The following is a 24,183-nucleotide window of genomic DNA, read 5'->3' as shown; positions in this document are numbered from 1 at the left end:
CTCCTGGGTTCCATCCCGCCCGGCCCTCCAGGCTGGTCGGCCCATGCTGCATGCCTTACCTTGTCATACCTGAGGGCCTGCACGATCTGGGGTATGTAGAACAGGATGGCATCCTGTGTGGTGGGGGAGGAGCAGCCATGACTCAGGGAGGGGTGAGAGCACCATGCAGGACGGGGGTCCCAGGGCTCCACCCCGCCTGGATTGGCCCTGCTGTCACTCCACCCCCAGGACACGTCCTCACCCTCAATCAGGCCTGCTCTCCATCCCCCCGTGAGGCCGGGCAGCGCCCCGAGGCCAACCCAGCAGATGGGCTCACCGGCGGGAAGGACCGTAGGACTTTGACCCCGTACTGCGCTGTGAGCGGGTGCGGCGGGTACATGCTGGAGAAGTAGGACAGGCCTGTGGGCGGGTCTGCGGGCGCCCAGCACAGCACATGGCTGAGCTCGGGGGCATCGGCGTCGATGGTGTGCCAGGTGACCAGGAACTGGGGAGGAAGCAGGGAGTCACAGGGATGGCCCCAAGGAGTGAAAACCGCAAGGCATTTGTAACAGCTTCTGACACATTACATACAACAGCACAACTTCAACCAGGGTGAAATACACTCAACGTTTTTCTACTGTAAACACAGTAAATGTTTCATCCGAAGAGTAGATAACACAAGAGATCGGAAAAATCGTGGTACCACTGAGGTCAGTGGGTTTTGGTTGTGTTCCTCGCCTCCAAGCATCCCTGGAGGCAGCTCTGTTTCTGTGCGCTTAGGACCAGACCCTGGCACACTACCCGCCACGCTACCTTGATGGCTTCGGGGATGTCACTAACGGCTCCTGGGTCCAAGCGAACCAGACGGGTCACCTCGTTGCCGATAGCTTCTGTGTTTTTGAACCTGCAGGCACAGAGGGTGTGGGTGGCAGACACCGAAGACGGGGGCTAGGGGAGCCCTGGACTGAGGGATGTGGACCAACACCCAGTGACATCTGAGCACTGGGGCTATTGACATGGTGTTGACTGTGACCGGCTGTGACCCAAGGGCAGAACTCCCTGGAGCAGGAATGATCCTTCTAAGGACACCTCCCTTGGCCTGGCCCCCAAAGCAGCTCATCCACGGTGTGGCACCCGTGGGCTAGAAGGCACCCTAGCAGGTGGGAGGGTGGGTGCAAAGTGTTCAGGTGTGACCGCCCAAGGCTAAGGCAGGCAGCTGCTGCCTAAATGCCATCAGGCTGCAATCCTGTCCTGAGGAGGACTTAGGACCCGAAGAAGGAAGCAGTAAGTATGCAGCATGGGCTCCGGGGAAGAAAGGCCCACCCTGCACGCAGGCACATGGAGTATACTGGGATTCAGCACAGGGGGCCTGGGAAGCCCCTCTCAGCACCTACCAGCCTGAGTCCTGTCCCTGTTAAGAGCTGCCTCAGGACAGCTCACAGGACACTCGGCTGCCAACCGCCCCTCTGAGTAGCCTGCTGCCTGAAGATGCCACCCAGGAACCAACCCAGACCTCCCAGGCCTACCTCCCAGAGTAACCACAGGTGTTTCCTTTCCTCATCAAACAAGGTGAGGCCCTGGGGTGCCCTGATGTTATCTCCTCGGGCTCCGGGGTGCTGGGCCCCTGGCAGGATAGACCCCACCACTGCACAAGACTGGGGAGCGTCTGGGGCTACAATGGCTCTCCCCTTACAGTCCTTGGCTGTGACACGTGCCCTCCCCCCACCAGGTGCCCTGTGCTGGACCTCTGGCAGGGCCTCTCAGGCAGCCCACCTGGCTGGCAGTTGCACGGCCAGATGAGGAGAGATGTTCCAGGCAAGGTTCACATTGTCCTTCCACTGCTTCTCGCTCAGGCTGATGTACTTGGACCTCCAGTTGGCCACGCTGCTCTCTCCGGCCTGGTCCAGCTCTAGCTCCGGGGCTGACAGTGGGTTGTACCACGTGATGAGACGCTCGATCTCAGTGGCCTGGTGAGGGACACAGACACGGATGCGCCTCTGCATGGCCCGCGCCCCTCACCCACCCCGGCGCTGCAGGCATGGCGCACGGGCCTCACCAGCAGGGACAGCAGCAGCGTCCGGCGCTTCATGTAGTACTTGTGCAGCTGGGAGCCCCGGTTGGTCTTCTTGGACATGCCTGGGGACGGAGGCGGGAGGGCACAGAGTGTCCCTTGGAGCTGCTCCATGACCCCGAGGACCCAAGGGACCCGGCAGCAAAGCCCCACCGACCTGACTTCTTGGAGATGGTGGACATGCCGCTAGACAGCGGGTAGGTGTTGATCCAGCCCTGTGTAGCCTGCTGGCGTGAGCCGACCGCTATGTCCAGGTTGCTCCGGGTGTCCTGGTTATCTGTGGGCAGACACGGCATTCTAGAAAGAGGTGCCTGGACCTTCACCACAGACAAGGCAGCTGTGGAGGAGCAGGTCGGGGAGACGGCCGGTGACGGCTTCCCTGGACGAACCAGGCGTCTGCAAAGTTCCTCATGAACCACTGCAGATGGAAGCTTTCTAAAGTGTGTTACGTTCCCCTGAGCCCAAAGCAAAGCAAATCGAGGAGCTGCCTTGATCAATTATGGCACTGACCTCCCAGTGTCCTGCTACATGGCGATGACTCGGGGACCCGTGGGGACAGACGGCAGGGCTGCCTGCCCTGCTCTGAGTGGAGCCAAGAGCTGCTTACAACCACTGTGCCTGCTTTTCCCTTTCCTGGCGGCCAGGCTGGCCGCGTGGGTCTGCCTACGGAGACGCGCCTCCCCCAGCCTGGGCGCGTGACCAGCTACATGCTTCAGAGAAACAAGAGCGGGGCTTCCTCCTGTGGGGCGGCTGCCGGCTCCCACTTCAGCGCCTTTCCCTGACCCCGTCCACCCTCCACGCTCCGAGATGCAGCTCACACGTCACCTCTTCCAGAAAACTGACCCTGGTCCCCAACTGCTGCAGGGCAAGTGCCTGTCCTCGGGGGATGCTCCCACGACCCCCATGTTGGAGTCGCCTGCCGGTAAGACTGGCCCCACCAGGTGACAATGGACCGTGTCCTATCCCTCCCAGCACACAGGCCGTAGTCCAATACAGACCGTCGGGCATGCAGGGGGCCCCTGTGAACGGCCCAGCGCTGCGAAGTTACACCAAGGGGTGTCTGCCTGTCTGCTTAGAGACCCTGCCCTCCTTTCTGCTCCCCAGGAGCGCCAGAGAAGAGGTGACCGGGCAGGCGTGGGCCTCCGGTGACCATGCAGCACGGCTGAGGCTGGGGCTCACCTGGGGGAACGAGCTGGCTGGCGGTCAGGTACTTCTTATCTGAGAACATGGCGGTCCAGAACTTAATCATTATGCTTATGTCCTCACGCAGCCTCTTCTCTCCCTGCGTAGGGAACTTTGGGGGACAACTGCAAACAGCCAGGGACGAGGGTGAGTGCCAGGGCCTAGGAGTCAGGAAGCGCGGCGAGGTGGGGCGCGCAGCCTCCTAATGACAAGTCGGGCCGCTAAGCAGGGGGTTGGCACCCAGCAGGCCGAGTGACCCAGGCCTGGGGGCTGGAGGGGGTGGGGGCAGCACCTGAAGTAGTCGAAGGCAGTGGAGTAGATCTTCTCGCGGAGCACGTTGCGGATGGTCGCATTGGGAAGCACGTCCGCGTGCAGGAGGGTCAGGCCGAGGGTCAGCAGCCTGCAAGAGGGCCCCGGTCAGCGAGTGGTGCCCCCTGTAAACCTCTCCCTGAGCTCAGGGCCCACCTGCGGGCGGCAGAGCCCTCCCGCCAGGGCTGTGGATCGGGCAGGTGGTCACCTGTCTCGGATTACTGTACCCTGATGCCTTACGAAAGGTTTTTTAAACCTTCACTTTTGTTGGGGGGAAAACATGTGTGTGACTCTGCCCCTCGGCCAGAAGCTGTGGTCCCACGAACTGCAAACCACTCCCTGAGGTACCATCACCTACGGTGACTACGAAGGTAGAACTCAGGTTCTAAGAACAATCTGCTTGGATTCTGCAAGATCAGGGCTGCCCTGCAGGCATCCACAGACGCGCTGGTCAGGAACGGGCAGCCCTCCTGCTCGTCTCCATGGCCACTGCCCATGGCTGGGACGGTCCAGCATGGATCCTCTCCTATTAACCCATTCTCGTTGCAATTTGTAAAAGTATAGGTCCATGACAGACTGGAAATTAGGGAAAAAGAGAACTAGCCCTTGGGTACTGGTTTGAGAAGCACGGCCCGAGGGGGTGCCCAGTGGGCTGCAGGAACATGAGTCAAGAGCTCAGGGAGGGGAACAGGTAGGGGGAGTGGTGCCCACCTGCAGGGGCCCCTCACCCTCCTTCCATCTGACCCCCTAGGTATCTGCAGGCCCAGTCAAGAGCCCTCCCCATGCCAGGCCAGGCCCTCCTGCTGTGTCCACAGCGCCTCTGACCACCGCACCTGGTTTGAGGCCCACTGGGCCACATGCTGCCTATGGGGGTGTGTGCCCTCCCCCGGTGTGGCTGGTTTTGCACAGGGCTTGGTGTGCAATTGGCACAATCGGCCTCAGAGGGTAATGGGCCTGAGCTGTCACACCAGGCTCTGCCACACAGCTGGCCGTTTTTCCCTCTCCAATGTGTCACCAGAATCCTTTTGCTGCTGCCCACCCCGAGCGTTTGGCTGGACGGGTCCCCACGTGAAGCACCTCCTGCACACTTCCCTGCCGTGGACAGCAGGCTGCCCCATGTCCCCAGCCCCGAGAGAGCGTGGTGGCCCCGGCCATCATATGCGGATCCCTTTCCCAGGGAAAGGCATGTACTGGGGGCTCGGTCAGTTTCTGGTGAACAAGTGACCAACCACAGGAAACCCGGGGGAGCAGGCCCTGGGGTGAGCTCTCACTTGAAGCGGGGCCCGATGGCCGCCACATGCCGGTTCATGCTCCCCGCAGTGCCCCCGATGCTCAGAGACATGGACCGCTGCAGTAGGCTGGAGAAGATCTCCACCTGGTCAGAGCTGCAGTACTTGGCAATCTCGAACCGCTGCACCAGGAACTGGACGGAAAGGGACACGCTGCTGGCGGGGCCAGGTGGCCCCCCACCCTCGAGCCACCACTGCCTGCCAAGGAGGGGCTCAGGCCCACAGGAGGGCAGATGGGGTCTGTGGGGCAGCGGGACGAGACCAGTGGGGCCTGGCGGGAGAGATGGGCCATCTACCCCCAGGTGGGGCAGTCTTCAACCTGGAGTCCCAGGGCAGCCCCCGACCTCGGGGAAGAGTGGGTGGAGCACAGGGGAGCCAGGGGGGCACGTACATCGATCCAGATGCAGTGAGGGGTCACCTCGGGGGCACAGGGTTTGGGCTGACTGGCTTCCGACGCAGCCAGGGGGTCTGCTTCCTTTATCTCCGCAGAAAACAGGCCGAACTTCTGCTCCACTGTCATCTGCCAGGCCCCCGCCATCTCCCGCATGAACTGCAAGAATGCAGGCGTTAGCCCCTCCGTGGGGCGCAGAAAGAGGCTTGCTGGTTTTTTTGTTTTGTTTTGTTTTTTTAATCATAAAAGGAATATATGCTCACTGAACAAAATTTAGAAAACCGAGGGAGGTATGAAGAAAAAAAAATCACTAAGATCTCCCCATGATCCCACTTTCCAGCCTTTTTTCACCAGAAGCCCCTCCTGGACCACAGCCAGGAGTGTGTCCTGCTTTGTGGTGCAGCCCACCCGTGACAGCACTGTCTGGAAACCACCCAGGGGAGGCTGCCTGCTCAGTGCCTCCGGGCTGGCAGTGGCAGGGGCGTGGCGGGCTCCAGAACCTAGTTCCTCCTCTCCACTCCCATGGACCCTGCACGAAACCTTCATGCCGCTAACCAGGCTCAGAGAAGAACTGTGGGGGCCGAGTGGAGCCTGTGACCCCACCAGCCTGGGCGAGGGGTTCGCAGGGGAGCAGCCTCTGTGGCCTGACAACAGCCAGCGGCTCCTTCCAGGGCATCCAGAGCCCCTGCGGGGACGCGGGGACCCCACCCCTCCTCCTGCTCCATGGCTGCTCAGGGCGCCGAGAGGCCAGTCTCAGGTCCCCTCGCCCACTCGTTAGCAGCAGTGAGCAGTGGGAGTCGGGGGAGCCCTGAGGAAGAAGGCAGGGAGGTAACGCTCGCCTCTGCCCTCCTCCCTGCCTGCAGGCACAGAAGCCATCTGGAGGCCATGAGGTGAGGACAGAGTCCAGCACAGACAGGAGCCTGTCCATGACACAAGGATGGACTCCTGGCGGTCGCCCCTGCAGCCAAACGTGTTGCAGGATAGAGGGTAAGGGAGCAGCCCGCCAGGTTGCCTGCCCACCATTTGTCCCCCCGTCCTGGTTGCCACCTTGGCCAGGGCCTGCCTTCCAGGCTCGGGGCACGAGTGTGAACAAACACAACTCAGGTCCAGGCCGAGTAGAAGCAGCCTACAGACTGCATGGCGCTCTCCACTGGGGGCAAACAGCCGTGAAGGGAAGTGGGGACGGCGTGGTGGCGTTTCAGGCAGGGCGGCTGGGGAGACCCCAGGCGGAGGGCACAGCTCAGACCAGCCCTGGAGAAAACCTGTCTGAGGACAGCGCTGCTGGGGAGGGACCGGCACCCGCAGTCTAAAGCAGGAGCCCACCAGGGCCGGGGCAGCAGGGATTGCAGGGTGCCTGGTGGCAACAGGGGGCAGAGGGGCCTTGCTGGTCAGACACTGTCCGCCTCTGCTCTGTATGAGCACAAGCAGCATGGACAGGTCCGGGTGGGGGAGGGTCCTGATCTGACCCATTTTCCTGGCTCCTCTGTGTAGAGAAGGTGGAGGGGTCCGGGGGGAAAGCAGGGGCTGGGTTGTCTCCACGTGCAGGGGAGAGATGGGGGGCTGGGCCGGGCTGCTGGGAGGTGGTCAGATTCTGAAGATGCTTTAAAGATAAAAGGTAGACCTAACAGAATTCGCTAAGGCTCACCATGGAGTGTCGGGGGGCAGAGAGGGCCATGAGGATTTTGTCTGGGCGTTTACAGACTGCGGGACGGTGGGGGCCAGTCTGGGCCTGTGCACTTGTTACGGGTTACAGAACCAGGGGACCAGAATTCCTTCCTGTCTCAGTGGAATGAAGGCCCAGACCCTCGCACTATACGAGACCAATAAGATTGCTCACGCTTTATCTCCCCACAAATGCAAAAGACTCCAGCAGCACCCGCCTCTGAGTTGGGGCTACGGACGATTTTTGTTTTCTTCTTTGTGCTCATACCTTCCAACTGCTCCATAACCAGCAAACATTGCCAAATAATAGAAAAAATGAAAAACCAGGATGCAATGATACTAAAGACATAGAAATACAGGGGAACGGCCCCCACTTTGGGGTGTGGGGCATAGGTGGGCCAGGACAGCAGGTCCTTGCAGAGGCCAGGAGCAGGGAGACAGGAGCCAACAGCAAGAGCTTGGCGACACCAAACCCACACATAGCTGTCGGGCTGTTGAGGAGGGCAGGTGAAGAGCTGCCAAGAGCTGCTTTCCAGAGAGAGATCACATTTCCCTGGGAAGGATGAGCCCGACAGCCCAGGGCCAGCACTAGGTCTGGCATGAGTGGTGGACGGACCTGCCAAGGCCGAAACCTCAAGCCAGCCGAGCTACTGATTATGGCAGAGGCAGGGGACAGACTGGAGTCTGGCAGACCCCAAATGACGTAGCAATTTGCTTGGCGTTAAAACCCCTCCTTGGGGACTTCCCTGGTGGCTCAGTGGTTAAGAATCTACCTGCCAATGCAGGGGACACAGGTTAGATCCCTGGTCTGGGAACATCCCACATGCTGCGGAGCAACTAAGCCTGTGCGCCACAACTACTGAGCCTGTGCTTTAGAGCCTGCGAGCCACAACTACTGAGCCTGCACGCCACAACTACTGAAGCCCATGCGCCTAGAGCCTATGCTCTGCAACAAGACAAGCCACTGCAATGAGAAGCCCGCGCACTTCAACGAAGAGTAGCCCCTGCTCACCGCAACTAGAGAAAAGTCCGCGCGCAGCAACGAAGACCAAACTCAGCCAAAAAAAAAAAAAAAAAAAAAGGATGTGAAGGTGTGATGTAAAGCAGGAAGAACCCACCCTTCTTGCCAAGATGAGCCCCTTGGGGGTGCGGCCTTCACTTCAGCCACCAGGCACAAGAAGATAAAGCAGCAGGGCCCCTCAGTCTCCACTGTTTTTCTAAACACAGTGTCAGGTCCACGGTCACAAACTTGAACATAGATGACCCTGATGCTAGAACTAACCGACCAGATAAGGATTTTCAAGTAACTATCATAAATATGTTTAGAGATTTACCAGAAAAGATAGAAAGAAAAGGTGAAGATACAGAGATTCTCGGGAAAGAAATACAAAGTATAAAAAAGAAGCTGAAATCCTAGATCTGAGGATTACGATATCTGAAATAAAATACATTAAAAACGGTTTAACAGAATGAATAAGGCAGGAGGAAGTACCAGGGAACTGGAAGGAGGCCAATGAAAATGGACCAAAGCGAGAGAGAGAATGAAAACAACCCAAGGGAATGCTGACGAACCTCGGACACTGCCATCGTCACAACGTGTGCACCACAGGCGTCCCTGGAGCCCAACTGAGAAGGGGCGAACCGTGTAAAAAATATATTTAATGAAATACTGGCCTGAAACTTTCCAAGTCTGATGAAAAACCTGACATCTCTAAATTTAGGAAGTTCAAGGAATCCCAACATAAAATACACAGAAAATCCGTAATTTGCGGATTTCTCCCCAGGAACAATGCAAGCCAATAGATGATAGATGTGTGTAACATGCCAAAGGCAACTTAGGACCACAGACCCAGGAAGAACAGCCAAAGCACGAGATGAAGGTGAACTAGGCTGCGAGTTCACTCCCGCCACCTGCAGCCCAGGAAGCACTGAGGAGAACTACAGACCCAGGCTTACATAGGTATGTGAGGACGGGAAACGGTCTGGATACACCCATAAGGCTTAGGAAAAGCGTTTGACAACACAAACAGCACTGTTACAAGGCGTGTATCACACACAGCAATGAACACAGATGAAAACAATACACGCACGGGTCCTGACGGGGCGGGACGTAGCTATGACTGAGGAGCCCCCGCCCTGCAGTGACAACAGCTGCCATGAGGTGGGCCAGGCCGGCTCATCCTCACAAAGACTCTGCGCAGACCCCTTGCCGTCATCCTCAACACACAGGCAGGGACCTGCCCTGGAAACCTGAAGACAGCACAGCCAGCTGGGCGAGAGCCCAGACCCAGCCGACTTCCCTCCTGGGGGGCAGGGGCCAGTGCCTCTGCTCCCCACACACTCGACTTGGCCCCTCCACAGACGCCCACCACTGTGAGCTGGACACAAACGCCGTGAGGAGGTATGACTACGGCCACCTCCACGCCTCGAACACTCCAGTTCCATCCTTGGAAGTTATCCAGCTGACCCTCAGGGGCAAAAAACACAGAACACTCCTTCTGACCACTTATCTCAACTTATCTTAAGAAACTCAGAAAAAACATGTCAAATCCCATTACCGTGAAAATTAATGGGATCTTTGAAAAATAAATCTGTTCTTAGGTGTTCATCCCATCAGCTGAAAGGATGTGTAGACCCTCCCCGTGGGCCCCCTCCAGCAGGAGGGCTGCTGTGCCAGAGTCGGCCGGTAGGACGTGGGTCACTGTGGATAAACACAAGCGTCCACTAGCGGAGAAATGGCTCCCCCTGCCGAGCTTTGGAAAAATAACAGCTTCAGGCACCACTGGGTCCTTTAACACACTCCCTCTGGTCCCAGTGACAGTCCTGTGGGCAGGCTTTAGTATCACAGTCTTGCTTACATATGAGGCCCTGGAGGGTGAGGGGCTTGCCCGGGGTCTCCACGCTCGTCATCCAAGGGGCCAGGACTGGCTCTCCACCTCTCACCCCGCAGCCGCCTGCAGCCGGCGCCTTACCGGCACTTCCACTCCGTTCTTGCCGGCCAGCAGCCACTCCCAGCAGGCCAGGGCCGCCTCCATGCCGTGCTCGTTGAACATCTGGAGGGGACCCCAGCACAGGTGATGGAGGAGCTGCGGGTCACAGTCTGGAACCAAATGCATGCTGTTCAGTGGCCCCGACGGGTCGACCCACAGCCTCCCTGGGTCAGCAGGACAGTTGGCACCGGCCGGAACAGCGCTGGCCTTTTATTTACAGCCCCACCCCAGTCCCGTGCGTGATGCCGCAGGGATCTCCCCAGGGGAGCGCAGGCTCTCTGCGTGGCCAGGACTCGCTCCCTGGGATAGCAAGGTGGCCCAGGCCTGGGCGGTACCTTTGCTGCTGATGAGCATGGCCGTCAGCTTGAACATGGCCTCTGTGTAGTGCTGAGGGTCACCCACGCCCAATGCTGCCTTCAGCTCCTGGACCATCATCTTGTTCAGGTCAGACGTCTGGCCTGTGGCGTCTGAGAAGCGGATCATCCCGTACACCTGTGGAAGGTCAGCGGAGGCGCATGTGGCCTGGCCACCCCGACCACGGGGCTTCGTTGCCCACGCGGAGTAACAGGCTCATCTGGGTGCTGCCGCCACCACGCATGGTGCCCCGGAACTCCTCCTCTAGAAACGAGTGCTGCTCCCACCATTCTGGACAGTCCCCGAGGGCGGGGACCCGGCCCTGACGTCTGAATCCAACACTGAGCTACAGCAGAGCTGCCTGCATGTGGGCTGAACAAGATCAGCCACGTGCTTCTTGAGTCGGACATTACTTTTTTTCCCAAGAAAGGTGCTGCTCTCTTATTCAAAAGACTTGACTAGAGAGGAGCTCCCACTCCTTCCAAGAACCAAACCTTCCCCCCAAGACAGACCTCCCGCCCCCACCAGGAAGGAGAGGATGCTCAAGGGCCCCGACCCGGCAGGAGGCTACCTCGCCTGCGTAGCGGTTGCGCAGGTTGAGGGATGCCATGAAGTTGGAGTAGTCCTTCTTCACGCAGGCTGGCCGCTCCGTGAGCTGAGTCGCCTGCAGAGATGGGACAGTGACTGCACACCCTCGTGGCCAAAGCCCAGTGCAGTGAGGCTGTCACGCTCAGACCCGGGTTATTAAAATCTCCAGCGATGGCAAGTAAATAAAATGAAACACCTCTAAACATGCTCTGGGGTCTGCCAGGTCGCATGGAAAACAGCATTTTAAACATTTTACTCTGAAACATCTCCGGAAGGCAGCTGGGACTACAGCGTTGCTCCATGACCAGCTACTTCACCCCCACTGGTGTGGCTGCCCACACTTGGAAGGGACCTCGGCTCACACGGCCCCCACTTCCCCTGCCTTGGCCTTGCCTCTCCAGTCCGCCCACCCCTCCAGGCCCCTCCTCCAGCTGGACCTGCCCAGTGTCCTCAGGGCCACCTCACACTGTCCCTTCAGCTCTGTTCCCTACACACCAGCACAGTCAGTCGTCATACACGGACACTACTGGAGACAACCAATCCTCAGGTGCTGGGGTTTTGGGCAACTTTTTATTTTGGGGTGGTAGGGGTGGGGGGAAAGAAGGTCAGGGGAAAAGATATAAACTGAGTAAAACTGAACCACAAACAAAAAATACGTGGTTTTCTCATAAAAATTTTAAGCTGGTTCATTTTTAAAAAGGTGACCTTAGACTGCATTACATTTTTTGGAGGCAGTGGCCTGGAGCAGGCATGTGTGGGAAACTGGCTCTGCCACTCACTGTCCCTGACCTCGGCCTGCTCCCCAGGAAGTGGGGACACGGGGTCCTCTCGCCAGGCTGAGCACAGTCCTGAGGGACCCAGAGCTGCCAGACCCTCCCTTGCATCTCTCTGACCCCACTCCTGTGCCCCGAATCAGCCCCCAGCCCACTCCCCTCTGGGTGGAGAGGTCAGCCAGGCCACAGGCTGCACCTTCTGCAGGGCAGGGGCTCTAGGGCCGGGGTCTCCCAACAACCAGCGATCAAAACACAAGATAAAAACGGTCCTTCCCTCCTGAGCAACAGGAAAGGGAAAAACCTAACCTAAATCTACTTTTCTGTGGAAAAATCCCGAAATCTTTTAGGCAACATCACCTCGGACCAGGACCGAGCCCCGCTGGCCTCTGCCCGCGTCCTCAGCCTGCCTAAGGGGCGGCTCCCTTCCCACCCGGGCGCCTGGCCTCCCCTGACCCCATAGCGGGCAGCACAGATGTGCATGTGGCCACCTGGGCTCCCACGGACCGCAGAGGCCCTGCACTGGGCCCCAGGGTTGGGAGATGCCAAATCGCACCACTGCCGGACAGGCCACTGCTGCCAACCACCAGCTTTGAAGTGAGTCTCTGATCTGGTTCAGAGGGAACCCCTCAGCACACGTGCTGCCCCTAAACGAACCTCGAGCAGAACGAGATGAAGCCAAGGACGTGGGGTGCTGCTCAGTCCAATGGACGGCCAGGCCAGCACGACCATAAAACGTGCTGACCGTGTCCAGTAGGACACTTCGTCCGTCGTGGACCTGATCCTGATAAAGGACCAACCTTAGAGCTCCGTCAGAAACACGGTGAGCAGCTCCCCCGAGCCTGGGGTCTGCCGCAGATGCCGCTGTCCCACGGCTGATGGAGACCCCGCTCCCCAAAGGCACACGTACCCCAAGGGTGGTGTTCTGCTTGTTGTAGCTGGCAAACTGAAGGATGCTCTCGGTGGCCATGGCCAGCCCCGTGTGCTGCGACAGCCCCGACACCCAGTTCTGGTGTTTGTTCAGGTATTCCTGAGATGGGGAAGCGCCGTGTTATTTTAAAGGTAAAAGCAAGCCTTGTGCAGCACGTGTGAGGTGAGGGAGGGAACCCTGGCTCTAAGGCTGGCATCGCCCGCCCTGATCCACTGAAGAGATGGCCCCGCTTGGGCTGCCACTCCCTTGGGACCAGAGCCAGAGCCAGAGCCAGCCACTGTTCCTGCTGGCCTGCCGGGCCCCTGGCCATGCCACCCTCGCCCAGCCCGCATGCACCCCTAGTCCTGCCTACCATAAGCGGTTGGCTCCCCTGGGCCCGCCCCCCGAGTCCCACCGCACCTGCCCTCCTGGCCCCTGACCAGCATGCTCACCCCACAGGGTGTCCCATTACCCTAGGCCTGGACCAGTGTTCCTGGTCTGCTAGTTCACACCAGTGCTGTCGGTATTTCCAGCATGCTGTCTGGGTACAGCTCTCTGCACGGCTGGAAGGAGCTCCCCAGGATGTTTTTTGATGATTTCAAGAAAGTACCTGTAGGTGAGACTTGGTGACCGTGGGTGCCCACTTCATGGCCTCCTGCAGGATCATCGCACAGCGCGCAGCGAAGTCCTTGACGATGCTCTGGAAGAGGGTGCACCGGGCTGTCAGAGCTTAGTGAGCACAGGGCTGGACCATGTCCCCCAGAGCCTTGTGTTGAAGTTCGAACCCCCGGCCCACCTCTCGCGCTTCGCAGGTGTCGGGAACGGTAATGCGATAGGGGGCGTCCGGAATGTCGTAGTAAGGCTGGTCCTTGTGAATATCCTGAAAGCACACAGGTCCCTCTTCCAAAGCAGGTCCCTGCGCAGCACCTCCCTCCCTTCCTCCCACCCCTCCCATCTGTGATGGGAGCCCCCCAACCCCCCATTCACCGCTTGTGGCATGAGCTAGGCTCAGAAGGGTGGGCGGGGTACTCACGGCGCTCAGCGACAGCGACAGGGTCTGCAGGATGTCCAGCATGGTCTTCAGCACCGTCCCACTCCAGAGCAAGTGGGGGAACCTGCACCCAGAGCCACCTCTCAGGGCCCAGAAGCCACCTGTCCAAGGAGCTGTGCTCCTTAAGGCCCCTCCCCACTCCTGCTGCCCAGCCCCGGCCGCCCCGGCCCGATCATCCTGGTTATGCGCTGGCCAGACCACTCCCTGCTCCCCACAGGGATCCTCCCTGTTTTCAGCCAGGGCCCCTGTACCCTCACGTGGAACATGGCAGGACAGGTGACCCTCCAACAATGGGGGGTTGGGGGTGCTGCCCCTCCACACAATAGAAAATCTGTGTGTAACTTATAGCCGGCCCGCCGTTTCCGCAGTTTCACAACTGTGGCTTGTGTAGCACTGCAGTGTTTACCACTGAAAACCCCCCCCGCTGCTCAAAGCGGGTGGCCCTGGGCCAAGGGGAGCAGGCTGCAGGCTCGGTGGCCTAGCTCAGACACGCCCTCCAGCCCTACCTGGACGGGCACATGGTGTCTGCTGCAGGCTCCAGGGACGCCTGCGGGAGCTGCAGGCAGGCCCGGCATGGCAGTGCACTGAGGCCGGCCCAGCCCACCGTGAGTGCCCTCACCTGGGAGGGCCCGTTCCACGAGCCTGCCGTGCCTCCCAACACAGCAAGGAAAGCCCAGGGTGGAACCAGCTCAGGGTGAGCTCCCCTCCTCCTGAGGGCCTGGGAGAAACTAATTCTACCAGGTCCTCTGGCTGGGCCCTGGGCTGGGAGACAGCACTTAGGATGGCTGTGAGCATCCCAGAGCGAGCCCAGAGCCCTGAAGCAGGGAGGGTGGGATCCTGAGAACAGGGACATGACACCCGGTCAGGAGATGTGCTCTAAGTAGCACCGACCACTCTGAACAGGGGAGGGTTAGGCCACTGACTCCTCACTTGCCAACATCCTGTGGGGGCTGCCCCGCCCTTTGAGAGCTGTGACTCTGAGCCCACTTTTCTCTGTACTGATGATGCAAGGTCGACCCTTCCCTGCATCCCAAATCTAGACGTGTGCACAAACATACGCGCACACACATGCACATGTGCACACACGTGAACATACGCACAGCACCAGAAGGAAACCGAGCTCACTTGTCCACCAGCCCGGACAGGTACTTGTCGGCCACCCTCCGGATGCGCTTGTGGATGTGGTTGAAGTTCACCAGCAGGAACTGAGCATGGCGCTCCAGCTCCTCCTCGTTCTCCTTGGTCTTGGCCTGGATTCAGAAGAGACAGGTTGCAGGCCCCGCACGGCCCAGGCAGGCGTGCGCTGGCTCTCCAACAAGGCTTACTTTATCTGCCATCATGTTCAGGAAGGCGTCGAACACCTTGTCGGCAACGGCGATCACGCACTGCATCATCCCTGCAACAGGAGGGCAGGGTGTCAGTGGAGGGGACCACTGTCTCATCTGTCACTGATACAACACTGTCCCCCAAACTCTTGGCTTTACTTGCATTTCCCCCCCATGGCCCCCTTTCTGTCCCGGGACCCAGTCCAGGGCACCCCTTGGCATCCGCTCAGCACGGCTCTGAGCCCAGTAGTCTGTGCTGATTCCTTGGGCTGTTCCAGTCTTTCTGGCCTCCCCACTTCTGAAGGGCACAGGCATCTTGTAGGGTGTCCCTCAATCAAGGTGTGTGTGATGCTTGTTCATGCCTGGACCAAGCTCGAGGGATTTTAGGTGAAAGGCCCTCCTGGTCGCATCTTATCGGGGGGAGGGTGAAGTCGGTGCCCCGTCACTGGTGGGCTGGCCCTGAATGCTCCCTCTACCCTCAGATGCGAGTCCCCAGGTCCAGCCCTCACTCTGGGTCAGGGAGGGGGGGGCAGCGGCTCCCGAGAACCTGTACACGTCAAGCTGTGCAGAGCCCCCCACTTCTCCTGGAAACCATCCATCAGTGTGTTCTGCGGCAGCTGTCCCTCTGGTTCTTGTCGACATTTTCTATCTTCCGCATTCTTTCTCCTTTTAGCAACTGGAATTCCACATGAAGGCGTGTCCCTCCCTGTGTTTTATTTATTCAACCGTCTAGTCAGTAGGGACTCACAGACGCTCATCATTTGTGTGGCTGCTCCCTCTGGTCGGCTCCTGGGCCCTGCGACACGCCTCCGCACCTTCTCCTTCTCTTTTTCCTCTTGTTTCAGCATGACCTTACTTTCTGGCCCTGCAAGGTGCCCTGGGCTCAGCCTATACTCTCCCTGCCCCATTTCTCCCTAGAGTCACCATTCCTCCACGGAGCCCGGGTTCCTTTTACTGGAGAACAGTGTTCTGAGACCAAAATCTGGGCACTGGGTGTGCTCAGTGCTGCTGGGGTAGAGGAGAGTTTTAAAAACAACAGCGGGAGAACCATAGTGTTGGCGAGAGAACTGTGAGAAAACACCAACGCGTCCTCCACGACACACCCTGTGAAGCTAGGACAGTTGGTGGCCATCCCTGCGCTGCCAGCGGAGGGGGCTTCCGGGCCCCCCACTGTCCTTCCTCACCAGCCCCACAGGAGTCAAACCGACCTCTGGACTGTTGTGCAGGGTCACATGGAGCAGCACCTCACAGTCCCTGGGGTGATTTCTCAAAAGATTTCTCCAAGGACTGATTTTTCAACAGAAGAAAAAAATGGTACCCAAGACACCTGGGAATTAGTTCTCCATTGGCAAGAATAAGCTGCTCGAGTCGTCAGTGTGCTGATGGTGCTGGCGTGGGAAGGACTCCTCACTACTTGTTGTTGTTTTTTTTTAATTGACTCATTTTTATTTATTTGGTTGCGCTGGGTCTTAGTTGCAGCAGTTGGGCTCCTTAGTTGCGGCTCGCTGGCTCCTTAGTTGCGGCTCACAGTCTCCTTAGTTGCAAGAGGCAGGCCCCTTAGTTGCAGCATGCAAACTCTTAGTTGCGGCATGCATGCAAGATCTAGTTCCCTGACCAGGGGTCAAACCCGGGCCCCCTGCATCGAACCCCTCCCCCCTGGGAGCTCGGAGTCCTATTCACTGTGCCACCAGGGAAGTCCCAAGACTCCTCACTACTAACTGTATCAATGCCAAATTTATTAACCTTAGAATCATCACTCAGCATTCCTCAAAACATTTTCCCACACTGTTAATCAACCAGACCTCGTGGATCTAGCAAATCAAGGATGCTTATAAAAAAAAAAAAAAAAATCCATCCAAGGGCACTTGGAGAGTAAATTAGGAGAATGTGTAAAAAAGAGTAAATCCATTGAATAATCTGTTCAGACTGGGGAATATCTGCAGGTATGTGTCCACTGACTCCAGGAAATTTCAGAAAGCATGATTCAAAAAAATGCCTTTAAGAATAGTAAAACAGTTTCCCGGCGGTGGGCGGGGAGGGAGGGCGGGCAGCCTGCTGGTCCGCGTGGCCCCGCCCACCCCAGCGCCTGCCCCCCGCATCTCCATCGTGGGTCGCTGTGGTCGGATGTGCACCCGGGTCCGCGGGACAGGCGGGTGCAGAGGTCCCTTGTGTTGGCGGGGGTGGGTGCGGCAAGGTTCCGGCGCCTCTGCGGATCATCGTGGGTCCGGGGCTGTGGGCGCCGCGGATTGCTATCCTCTCCGCACTTTCCCGGCTCTGAAGCCTCGAGAACACGGCTAGGCAGCAGTAGTTTAATGGGGAGTTTGCCTGCTGGGAACTAGGGGCCTGCTGGGGTCTCAGTTCTTGGCTGGCCCCGGAACACGAGGTTGCCAGGTGTGTGACGGCAGCAGGTAGGAGTGACCCGCTGGTGCAGTGATGAGCAAGAAAGGAAGGACAGCGGCTGTTGGCCTGTGAACCTAGGCAAGAATGACCAGCCGACACAGTCCAGACCAAGGTCCCTGGGCCCAGCTCGGTCCTGTGCGTCTGGTCAGTGGAATAGACCTGCAGGTGTGGCTCTTGTCACTCTAGGACTGGCTTCAGGACAGATCCTGCTGATGCGCCCAGGGCACCGCCCTCAGTTCTCCAAGAGAGTGCGCCGGAGGGGAGCCAGGGGGTGTGTCTGACTCAGCACGGTGGCCACGCACATCCAGTCTGCTGGCAAGGGCAGTGGGCAGCCGGAGGAAGTCATGGCCTTGGGAGTGTCCTGTGATGAAAAAGAACCTGCAGGCTTATCAAATAACTTTGGTGTGGAACGTTGGTGTGCTGAAAAGCAGTTCTGTGTGCTTTTCCCCCCTAGTGTGAATCAGCAGTGCTGAGGCAGCAGGTGGGATACAGAAGTGTGAGCAGAGACCGTCTGGAAGCCCCAGACTCCAGGGAAACTAAAGGTGACAGCCAGCCTAGTGAAGAGGACGGGAGTTAGGGGCGGGGGCGGCAGCCCAGCAGGCGCCCCTCGTCTCAGGGCCCTAATCCTGGCTCCAGCCGGCTGGTCAGGGGAGCTGCAAGGTCTTCTGGGCGAGCAGAGCCCACAGTCCTGAGCTGTTCTTCTCTGTGTTTGGGTCATCTCCCCCCATCCAAGGGGAGAAATCAAGATGAGGTTTAAGAATCAGTGCTTTAAGACTGTGGATCTCGGAGTTGAAACCTCGGAAGACATGTTTTCAGCACAGGGTGTTAAAGTGAACGGAAGGATTCAACCCCTTTTCAAGGAGGGTGTCTCCATGTGGGCAGAACTAGAGAATAAATGGGTCTTGAATAAAAAAAATAAAAAAATAAAAAATAAAAAAAAATAAAAAATAAAAAAAATAAAAAATAAAAAAAATAAAAAGAATAGTAAAACAGGGCTTCCCTGGTGGTGCAGTGGTTGAGAGTCTGCCTGCCAATGCAGGGGACACGGGTTCGAGCCCTGGTCTGGGAAGATCCCACATGCCGCGTAGCAACTGGGCCCGTGAGCCACAACTACTGAGCCTGCGCGTCTGGAGCCTGTGCTCCGCAACAAGAGTGGCCGCGATAGTGAGAGGCCCGCGCACCGCGATGAAGAGTGGCCCCCGCTCGCCGCAACTGGAGAAAGCCCTCGCACAGAAACGAAGACCCAACACAGCCAAAAATAATAAATAAATAAATAAAATATATGGTATGAAGTTTAAAAAAAAAAAAGAATAGTAAAACACTGTTCATTGAATCTGAAAAGCTAATTCTTTTTGCAATCAATAAAAACAATATTTGTTTAAAAAGATTCTGTAACATAACTTCATGAATAATTTCTTCCTAACATTTTAGGAACTAGTTTAGTTTCTTAAAAACTTTTATTCTGAGAATACTTGAAATGATTGCTAATACCGTTTACTGAATAAATGCATTATTACATGAGATACATTAAAAAATTTGTGGATTGAGCATACTAAATTTCATCAAATATTTAAACACATTTATAAACTTCATCATATTCTTCTAAGCATTTAATTAAAGCATAGGTCTAATATTTCAGAGTCTCTTCAATTTTTAAATACCTTATAAATCAGCACACAGACCAACACAATGATGCTACAATTTATCAGTGTCCTTATACTAAAACTGGCAAACAGTGCCAGTACCATGCATTTAGTTTTTTTTCTTTGCTGCCTCAATTTTAATATCTCTTCATGTTTTAATTCCTATTCTTTTTTTTTTTTTAAATTCCTATTCTTAGTTTCGCCTCAGTAGGGTTTTGGTGATGGGCACATTTTGATACCCTAGAGAGGTTAATTCTGTTTCTGTCTCCCTGGGAGTGTCGTCCTGTTGGAACTGGTCACGCCGAGGCCCTGTGAGCCCAGGGTCTGAGGATACTGCATCCTGGGACTTGCGAGTCCTCATGTTCCACACAGACTTTTGTATCCCGAAACTCTACCAGAAAAGGATGCAGTCTTAAATTAGATGTGGCCCACAGGTCCTGGCCTGCTGGAAACGTGTGGTAGCGAGTGGGGTCTCCTTGTGGGCAGCAGGCCTGCTGAGGCGTGGAGCCCCCACGGCAAGGAGCAGGATGCCCCCCAGCGAGCTCTCTGCTCTCCGCTAATGAGCGCCTCTAACAGGCTGCTCGCGGGACGTCTCTGCCCATCACCTGCTGGGCGCCCTTCCTACCTGGTCACTCTGAGACCAGGTGTGACCTTACACAGGTGCCCCGCCTCTCCCTGGACCATGCGGCTCTTTCTTGCTGCTCCCTCTTTCCTGATTGCATGAGAAAAACAACTACACGTCCCTACTTCACAAACACTTTAGTGGAAGAAACAAAATTATGATATCGTATATATAAGCATATATAATATATATGTAATCTCCTAATGTATTTGGATATATACGTCCTAGTATATTTGCCCTTCTTTTAAGCAAGATAATAGAAATACTGTATCCATGCTCGAATTCTGACAATCTGTTAGCTGGGAGCCCCTGTAGCCTGATTCTCAGTCCTCTCAGCCTGCCTCAGACGCCTGAGAGGCACTACTGCTCCTTGGCCACAAGATGCCCCAGGTCCATCCAGACCGTCCGAGGAGCCCAGGGTCCCTCAGCAGAGGACGGTATCTGGGACTGAAACCTGGGGGCTGGAGCACATCTGAGCATCAGTGCTTCTGCTCTCGGGCCCCTGGCAGCAGAGGCAGAGCCAGAAAGATGTATATGTTTTAGGGTCAAATGTTTTATACTGATCTTTCCAACGTAGTACATAGCCTCATGAAACTATTTTCTCGACACAGACAGAAAACAGGATGCAGTATTCTTTTTTACACTATTAAATCTCAGTTCATTACGAGAAGCCCACAGGAGTCAACTTACCAGACTTGTCTTTCTGAATAGCTTTATCCTCAAAGTAGCAGAACATTACCTGGAAGCGGTCAGGATCTGTCGAGCGCAGGACCCTAGAGGGAACAGCTCCGAGTGAGTCTGAAGCTCTGGCCCCCCAGCAGATGGAATGCTGTCCGGGCAGATGAGGCTGTGAGGGCAGCCGCCCCCTGCAAGCCAGGGGTTTTAAGGGTCACATGCACAGGGTCCTAATGGCACCGGCTGCATGTCCATCGGTCAACGGCGCATCAGGCAGTCACCAAAATGAGAGGCAGCTCTCTGTGCTCCTACAGAATATTCGAGACATTCGGCTGGGAGCAAAGGGCGAGGTGCAGCGGGACAGGTGTGAACAGGTATGATCCCACATCCCGCTGTGTGCAGGTGGGATACATGCATGAGCACGTGGCTGATTTCTAGAAGGGAAAGCTAAGAGATGGTAACAGGGGGCCTCTCTGGACTCAGGGCCAGCAAACGGAGACGTGCATTTCTCCTCCTTAGCATCTTTTCTACCATCCAATGCTTTTCTTCTCTATTCTATTTTACGCACCATGGACATTTTTACAAGTAAAACAGTATCCCTACCCTTGAGGAAGAAAGGAAGAGAAAGAAAAGGAAGGCATGTGCTTGAAGCAGGGCCCCGGTGCAGGGCGCTTGGCATCTGGGGCTCCGCTGAAACAGCCAGGTGCGCACTCAGCAGTGCGCGTGGATGACGTCCACACCCATCCTCTCAGATTAAGGCTCCACGGGCGCCGGGGGCTCAAGCACAGACACTCTCCAGCGCCCTCGTGCACATGGCGAGAATGTGTGCTGTTGTCTGAAAGCTCTCCTGATAACTGGCGGCTGAGATCCAAGCCAGGCTCTGGACTAAAGGCTTCAGGGCTGCTTCTTGGTGCTGAAAGGAGTCCAGGGGACCTGGCAGGCAGCCCCGAGCGAGAGCTGGGCTCTCAGAACTGCCCGCCAACTACAGAGCCCACCCGAGAGCCATGGGTCACCGTGGGGCACACCGGGGAGTGGACACAGCCCACAGCCCTGCCTGCAGGTGCTGGAGGCCGAGCAGGCCCAGAGGCCTCTCCTGGAGCTACACGTGCCAGGATTAGACCCAGGCTTTTGCTGTTTTGGTTTGGCTTGGTTTTTCTTTGAAAATATATTCTTTGTAAAAAAAAGACCAGAAGGAATGATACTAACCACTACAGATGGTGCTGGTGAGCAGAGTGGGTTTCTTCCCTCAACTATTTCCACGGTTTTGTATAATGTTCTCCTATTACTTATACAACTGAAAAAAAATGTGTAATGAAAAAAGAAAAGTCAAAGCTCCCTTGGCTGTGGGGACTCTGGGACTGCCAGAAGGAGGGGACTGAGGCGGGGAGGACTCACTCCCACTCACCCAAAACAGCTTCCATATGGTTTATATGTCAAGCTTCCAAGCAAGATCCAATCTACCGGAGGGTCTCGTGGCACCAAATAAAGGTTAAAATAGGGGTGTTGTCCAAATATCCCTCACTTTAAGAATCGATACTTTCCGTTCTAAGCGGTTTGAGAAAGACTTTATTCTATATCTAACTGCACCTGTCTTGTGACCTAAACAAATGTCCCCCTGCAGCCCCCCACAGCGGGTCCACAGGGTGGGTGGCTGGGCTCTGGACATCCTGCTGCTGCTTCCAGTCTCCCTTTACAGGGCGGCAGCAGGCACTGCCCTGGAGACCATGTGGGTCTCAGGCCAAATCAGGGACCGTGACCTTGGGCAGCTTCTTTGAGCGCCTGGGCCCTGGTTCCCTCCTGTGAAGTGGGGTGTACAGTGCCCACCTTGTGGGCTTGCTGGGGGGGCCTGTCAGCACACGGAGCTCGTGCAGCGTCTGTGGGGCCAGCGCTCCATCCATGTTAGTGCTTCTAGCTGTCAGCTCCCTGTGGTTGCAGAGGCGTCCCGAGTGTCAGGTGCCCCGGAGGACTGTTTGGAGCAGCCCTCCACTTCCTGTTTGCTGTCTGTGCTCCAGTGTGGTCCTGGAACCAGCCTGGGGGGTGCCCTAGAGCGTCTCAGCGAGGGCTGGTTCCCGGCAGAGGCTCCGACCCGTCAAGTGCACTGAGTTGGTGGCAGCTCTGGTGACAGCTCAGAACCTGTTCCCTCGGGGAGGTGGCACCGGCGTCAGACCCCTGGTATGTTACTACACATGGCATCCAGTGATCAGGAAGGAGAAGCACACGAGAAGAACAGAAGGGATTGGGGTTGGTTTTTCTAAGACAGCTTACTTGTTAGGAGGAACTGAGAAAAGCCCAAGCCTGGCAGGAACACAAACGTAAAACCAGCTCAATCGAGGGTGTGGGTGGCGAAGCTCACGTACCTCATGTACTCCAGCCGGTAAACGGACAGAAGGTAGGTGGACATGGCGAAGTCCAGCTTGTTGATGAGGGCAGACACCTCGGGGGCCGGGTCCAGCAGGTTGATGATGGTGCTACGGAGCTCGCTCAGCTCGGCCTGGGAACGAATGCCAGGACTGTATGGGCACGGGTGGGCGTGGCTGCTCCCCCAGATGCAAACCCCGGCGCCGTGCCCGTGAACCAGACACGCAGGACTGGCCCTCACTGTCCCAGAGGGCTTCCTGAAACCCTGCCCGGTACCACCCATCCTTGGCAGGCGGGCATCCTTACGGGGGTGACTGTGTCGTTCTTCATGGCTGAGTTGTACTGGAGGACGGACCGCAAGGGCTCTTTGCTGGGAAAGGTGAGCAGGGGGGACTTGGTGGCTATTTCACAGACGCCCTCGTACCACTCTTCCGGCCAGAGTCCTGCAAGAGAGCGCGGGCTGAGGTGCCTCCTGTCTCGAGAAGAGCTCCGGCGGGGCCCACGCTGAGCTTCTGGAGTCGTGGGTCCTTTGGTTGAGCCACTGTCCCAAAAATGTGGCACAGAAACGAGTCTGTTTCCTAACGGGGGCAGGTTTCCCTAAGGTATGTGGTGTTCCCAGAACCCTAAACGACTTCGGGAAGTGTTCCCTGAGGAGGTGGCAGCCGCGCTGGGCCTGTCTTGTGCGTGGGCACAGGCACCATTAGGTCGGGCCCTTTCTCACCTTGGTCCTTACTCTGCACTGTCCTCCCTGGGGCAGCAAACGTCCCCTACCTGACCCCTCCACGGCGAATCCCATCAGCACGGAATAGAGCCAGAAATCCCGGAAGAGCTTCTGCAACCGCGGCTTCGCTTCTTTGATGGGCGGCAACCGCCGGGTGAGCTGATGGGCCGAGGAGAGAGAGAGAGAGAAGGTGGTTACCTGCATATGAACCTGACACCTACAAGTGTAAGCTCGAGACCCATTCTCCAGGCTTCTTCTCAGAGAATCGGTCAGACTGGGCAGGAGAAGGCACGGGGCGCAGTAACCAGCAGCCCTCAGAGAGCTCGCCCAGAAACGCTCCTGAGCCTCTTGTATGCCGGGCGGGCTCTGCACTGGGAGGGAAAAGCCCTTCGGCCTCGTCGGGAGGCAGGCAAGCAGCATCCCAGAGCTCCTGGGGACCCAGGGATGGGGCGCTTGGTGTTCACAGGCGGGCAGGGAACAGGGAGTAGCCGCCTGGCCACAGGAGCACCAGGCCCAAGGGCCGGAACCGTGGCGGGCGGCACAGTGACCTTGGGCAGAGCCCCAGGGTGTGAAGAAGGTAAAAGCAGAGTACTCGGGGGCAGGGGTGAGGCTGGAGTCCCTGCGTCCCTGTCCCCATGGTGTCCCACCCAGTGCGTGGCAGGGGGAGTCGCCTCAGGTATGGAAAATGGTTACATGTGTGCACAACGCCTGGGGGACGGGTGGACCCTCCAGAGTCCCCAGGGGAGGTCGAGCCCCCACACAGCGCTAACCAACCTGCAGCGAGGGGGGCTCAGCGGTCCAAATGCTTATGATCTACGAGTGCCAAGTATGGGCTAGGTGCTGGCCAGGGTTTGCCTCCTGCCGGGGCCCAGGTTCCATCCCTGGTCAGGGAA

At 57.2% G+C, this 24,183-nt stretch overlaps 1 protein-coding gene across 2 annotated transcripts in view; it reads right to left on the bottom strand.

Annotated features, from left to right (window-relative positions):
* Positions 1–24,183, bottom strand: part of PI4KA (phosphatidylinositol 4-kinase alpha) — a 96,900-nt gene that overhangs the window by 10,170 nt on the left and 62,547 nt on the right. For both annotated transcript variants that reach the window (XM_057527156.1, XM_057527155.1), the window contains exons 20-42: positions 23,341–23,449; positions 22,876–23,012; positions 22,569–22,702; positions 20,227–20,309; positions 14,872–14,942; positions 14,672–14,796; positions 13,529–13,610; positions 13,292–13,375; positions 13,106–13,195; positions 12,496–12,615; positions 10,799–10,891; positions 10,209–10,365; positions 9,856–9,983; positions 5,222–5,380; positions 4,813–4,964; positions 3,525–3,632; positions 3,230–3,357; positions 2,208–2,327; positions 2,036–2,115; positions 1,753–1,946; positions 793–883; positions 317–484; positions 60–113 (exon numbers count right to left, since the gene is read on the bottom strand). In XM_057527156.1, coding sequence (XP_057383139.1) covers positions 60–113; positions 317–484; positions 793–883; positions 1,753–1,946; positions 2,036–2,115; positions 2,208–2,327; positions 3,230–3,357; positions 3,525–3,632; positions 4,813–4,964; positions 5,222–5,380; positions 9,856–9,983; positions 10,209–10,365; positions 10,799–10,891; positions 12,496–12,615; positions 13,106–13,195; positions 13,292–13,375; positions 13,529–13,610; positions 14,672–14,796; positions 14,872–14,942; positions 20,227–20,309; positions 22,569–22,702; positions 22,876–23,012; positions 23,341–23,449 — 2,667 coding nt within the window. The remainder of the gene's footprint in view (positions 1–59; positions 114–316; positions 485–792; positions 884–1,752; positions 1,947–2,035; positions 2,116–2,207; positions 2,328–3,229; positions 3,358–3,524; positions 3,633–4,812; positions 4,965–5,221; positions 5,381–9,855; positions 9,984–10,208; positions 10,366–10,798; positions 10,892–12,495; positions 12,616–13,105; positions 13,196–13,291; positions 13,376–13,528; positions 13,611–14,671; positions 14,797–14,871; positions 14,943–20,226; positions 20,310–22,568; positions 22,703–22,875; positions 23,013–23,340; positions 23,450–24,183) is intronic.

The sequence above is a fragment of the Balaenoptera acutorostrata genome, chromosome 13, assembly GCF_949987535.1.
Source record: "Balaenoptera acutorostrata chromosome 13, mBalAcu1.1, whole genome shotgun sequence".
Classification (NCBI taxonomy): Eukaryota; Metazoa; Chordata; class Mammalia; order Artiodactyla; family Balaenopteridae; genus Balaenoptera; species Balaenoptera acutorostrata.
The sequence above is the reverse complement of the archived record's forward strand: the minus strand, read 5'-3'. Positions and strand labels throughout refer to the sequence as shown.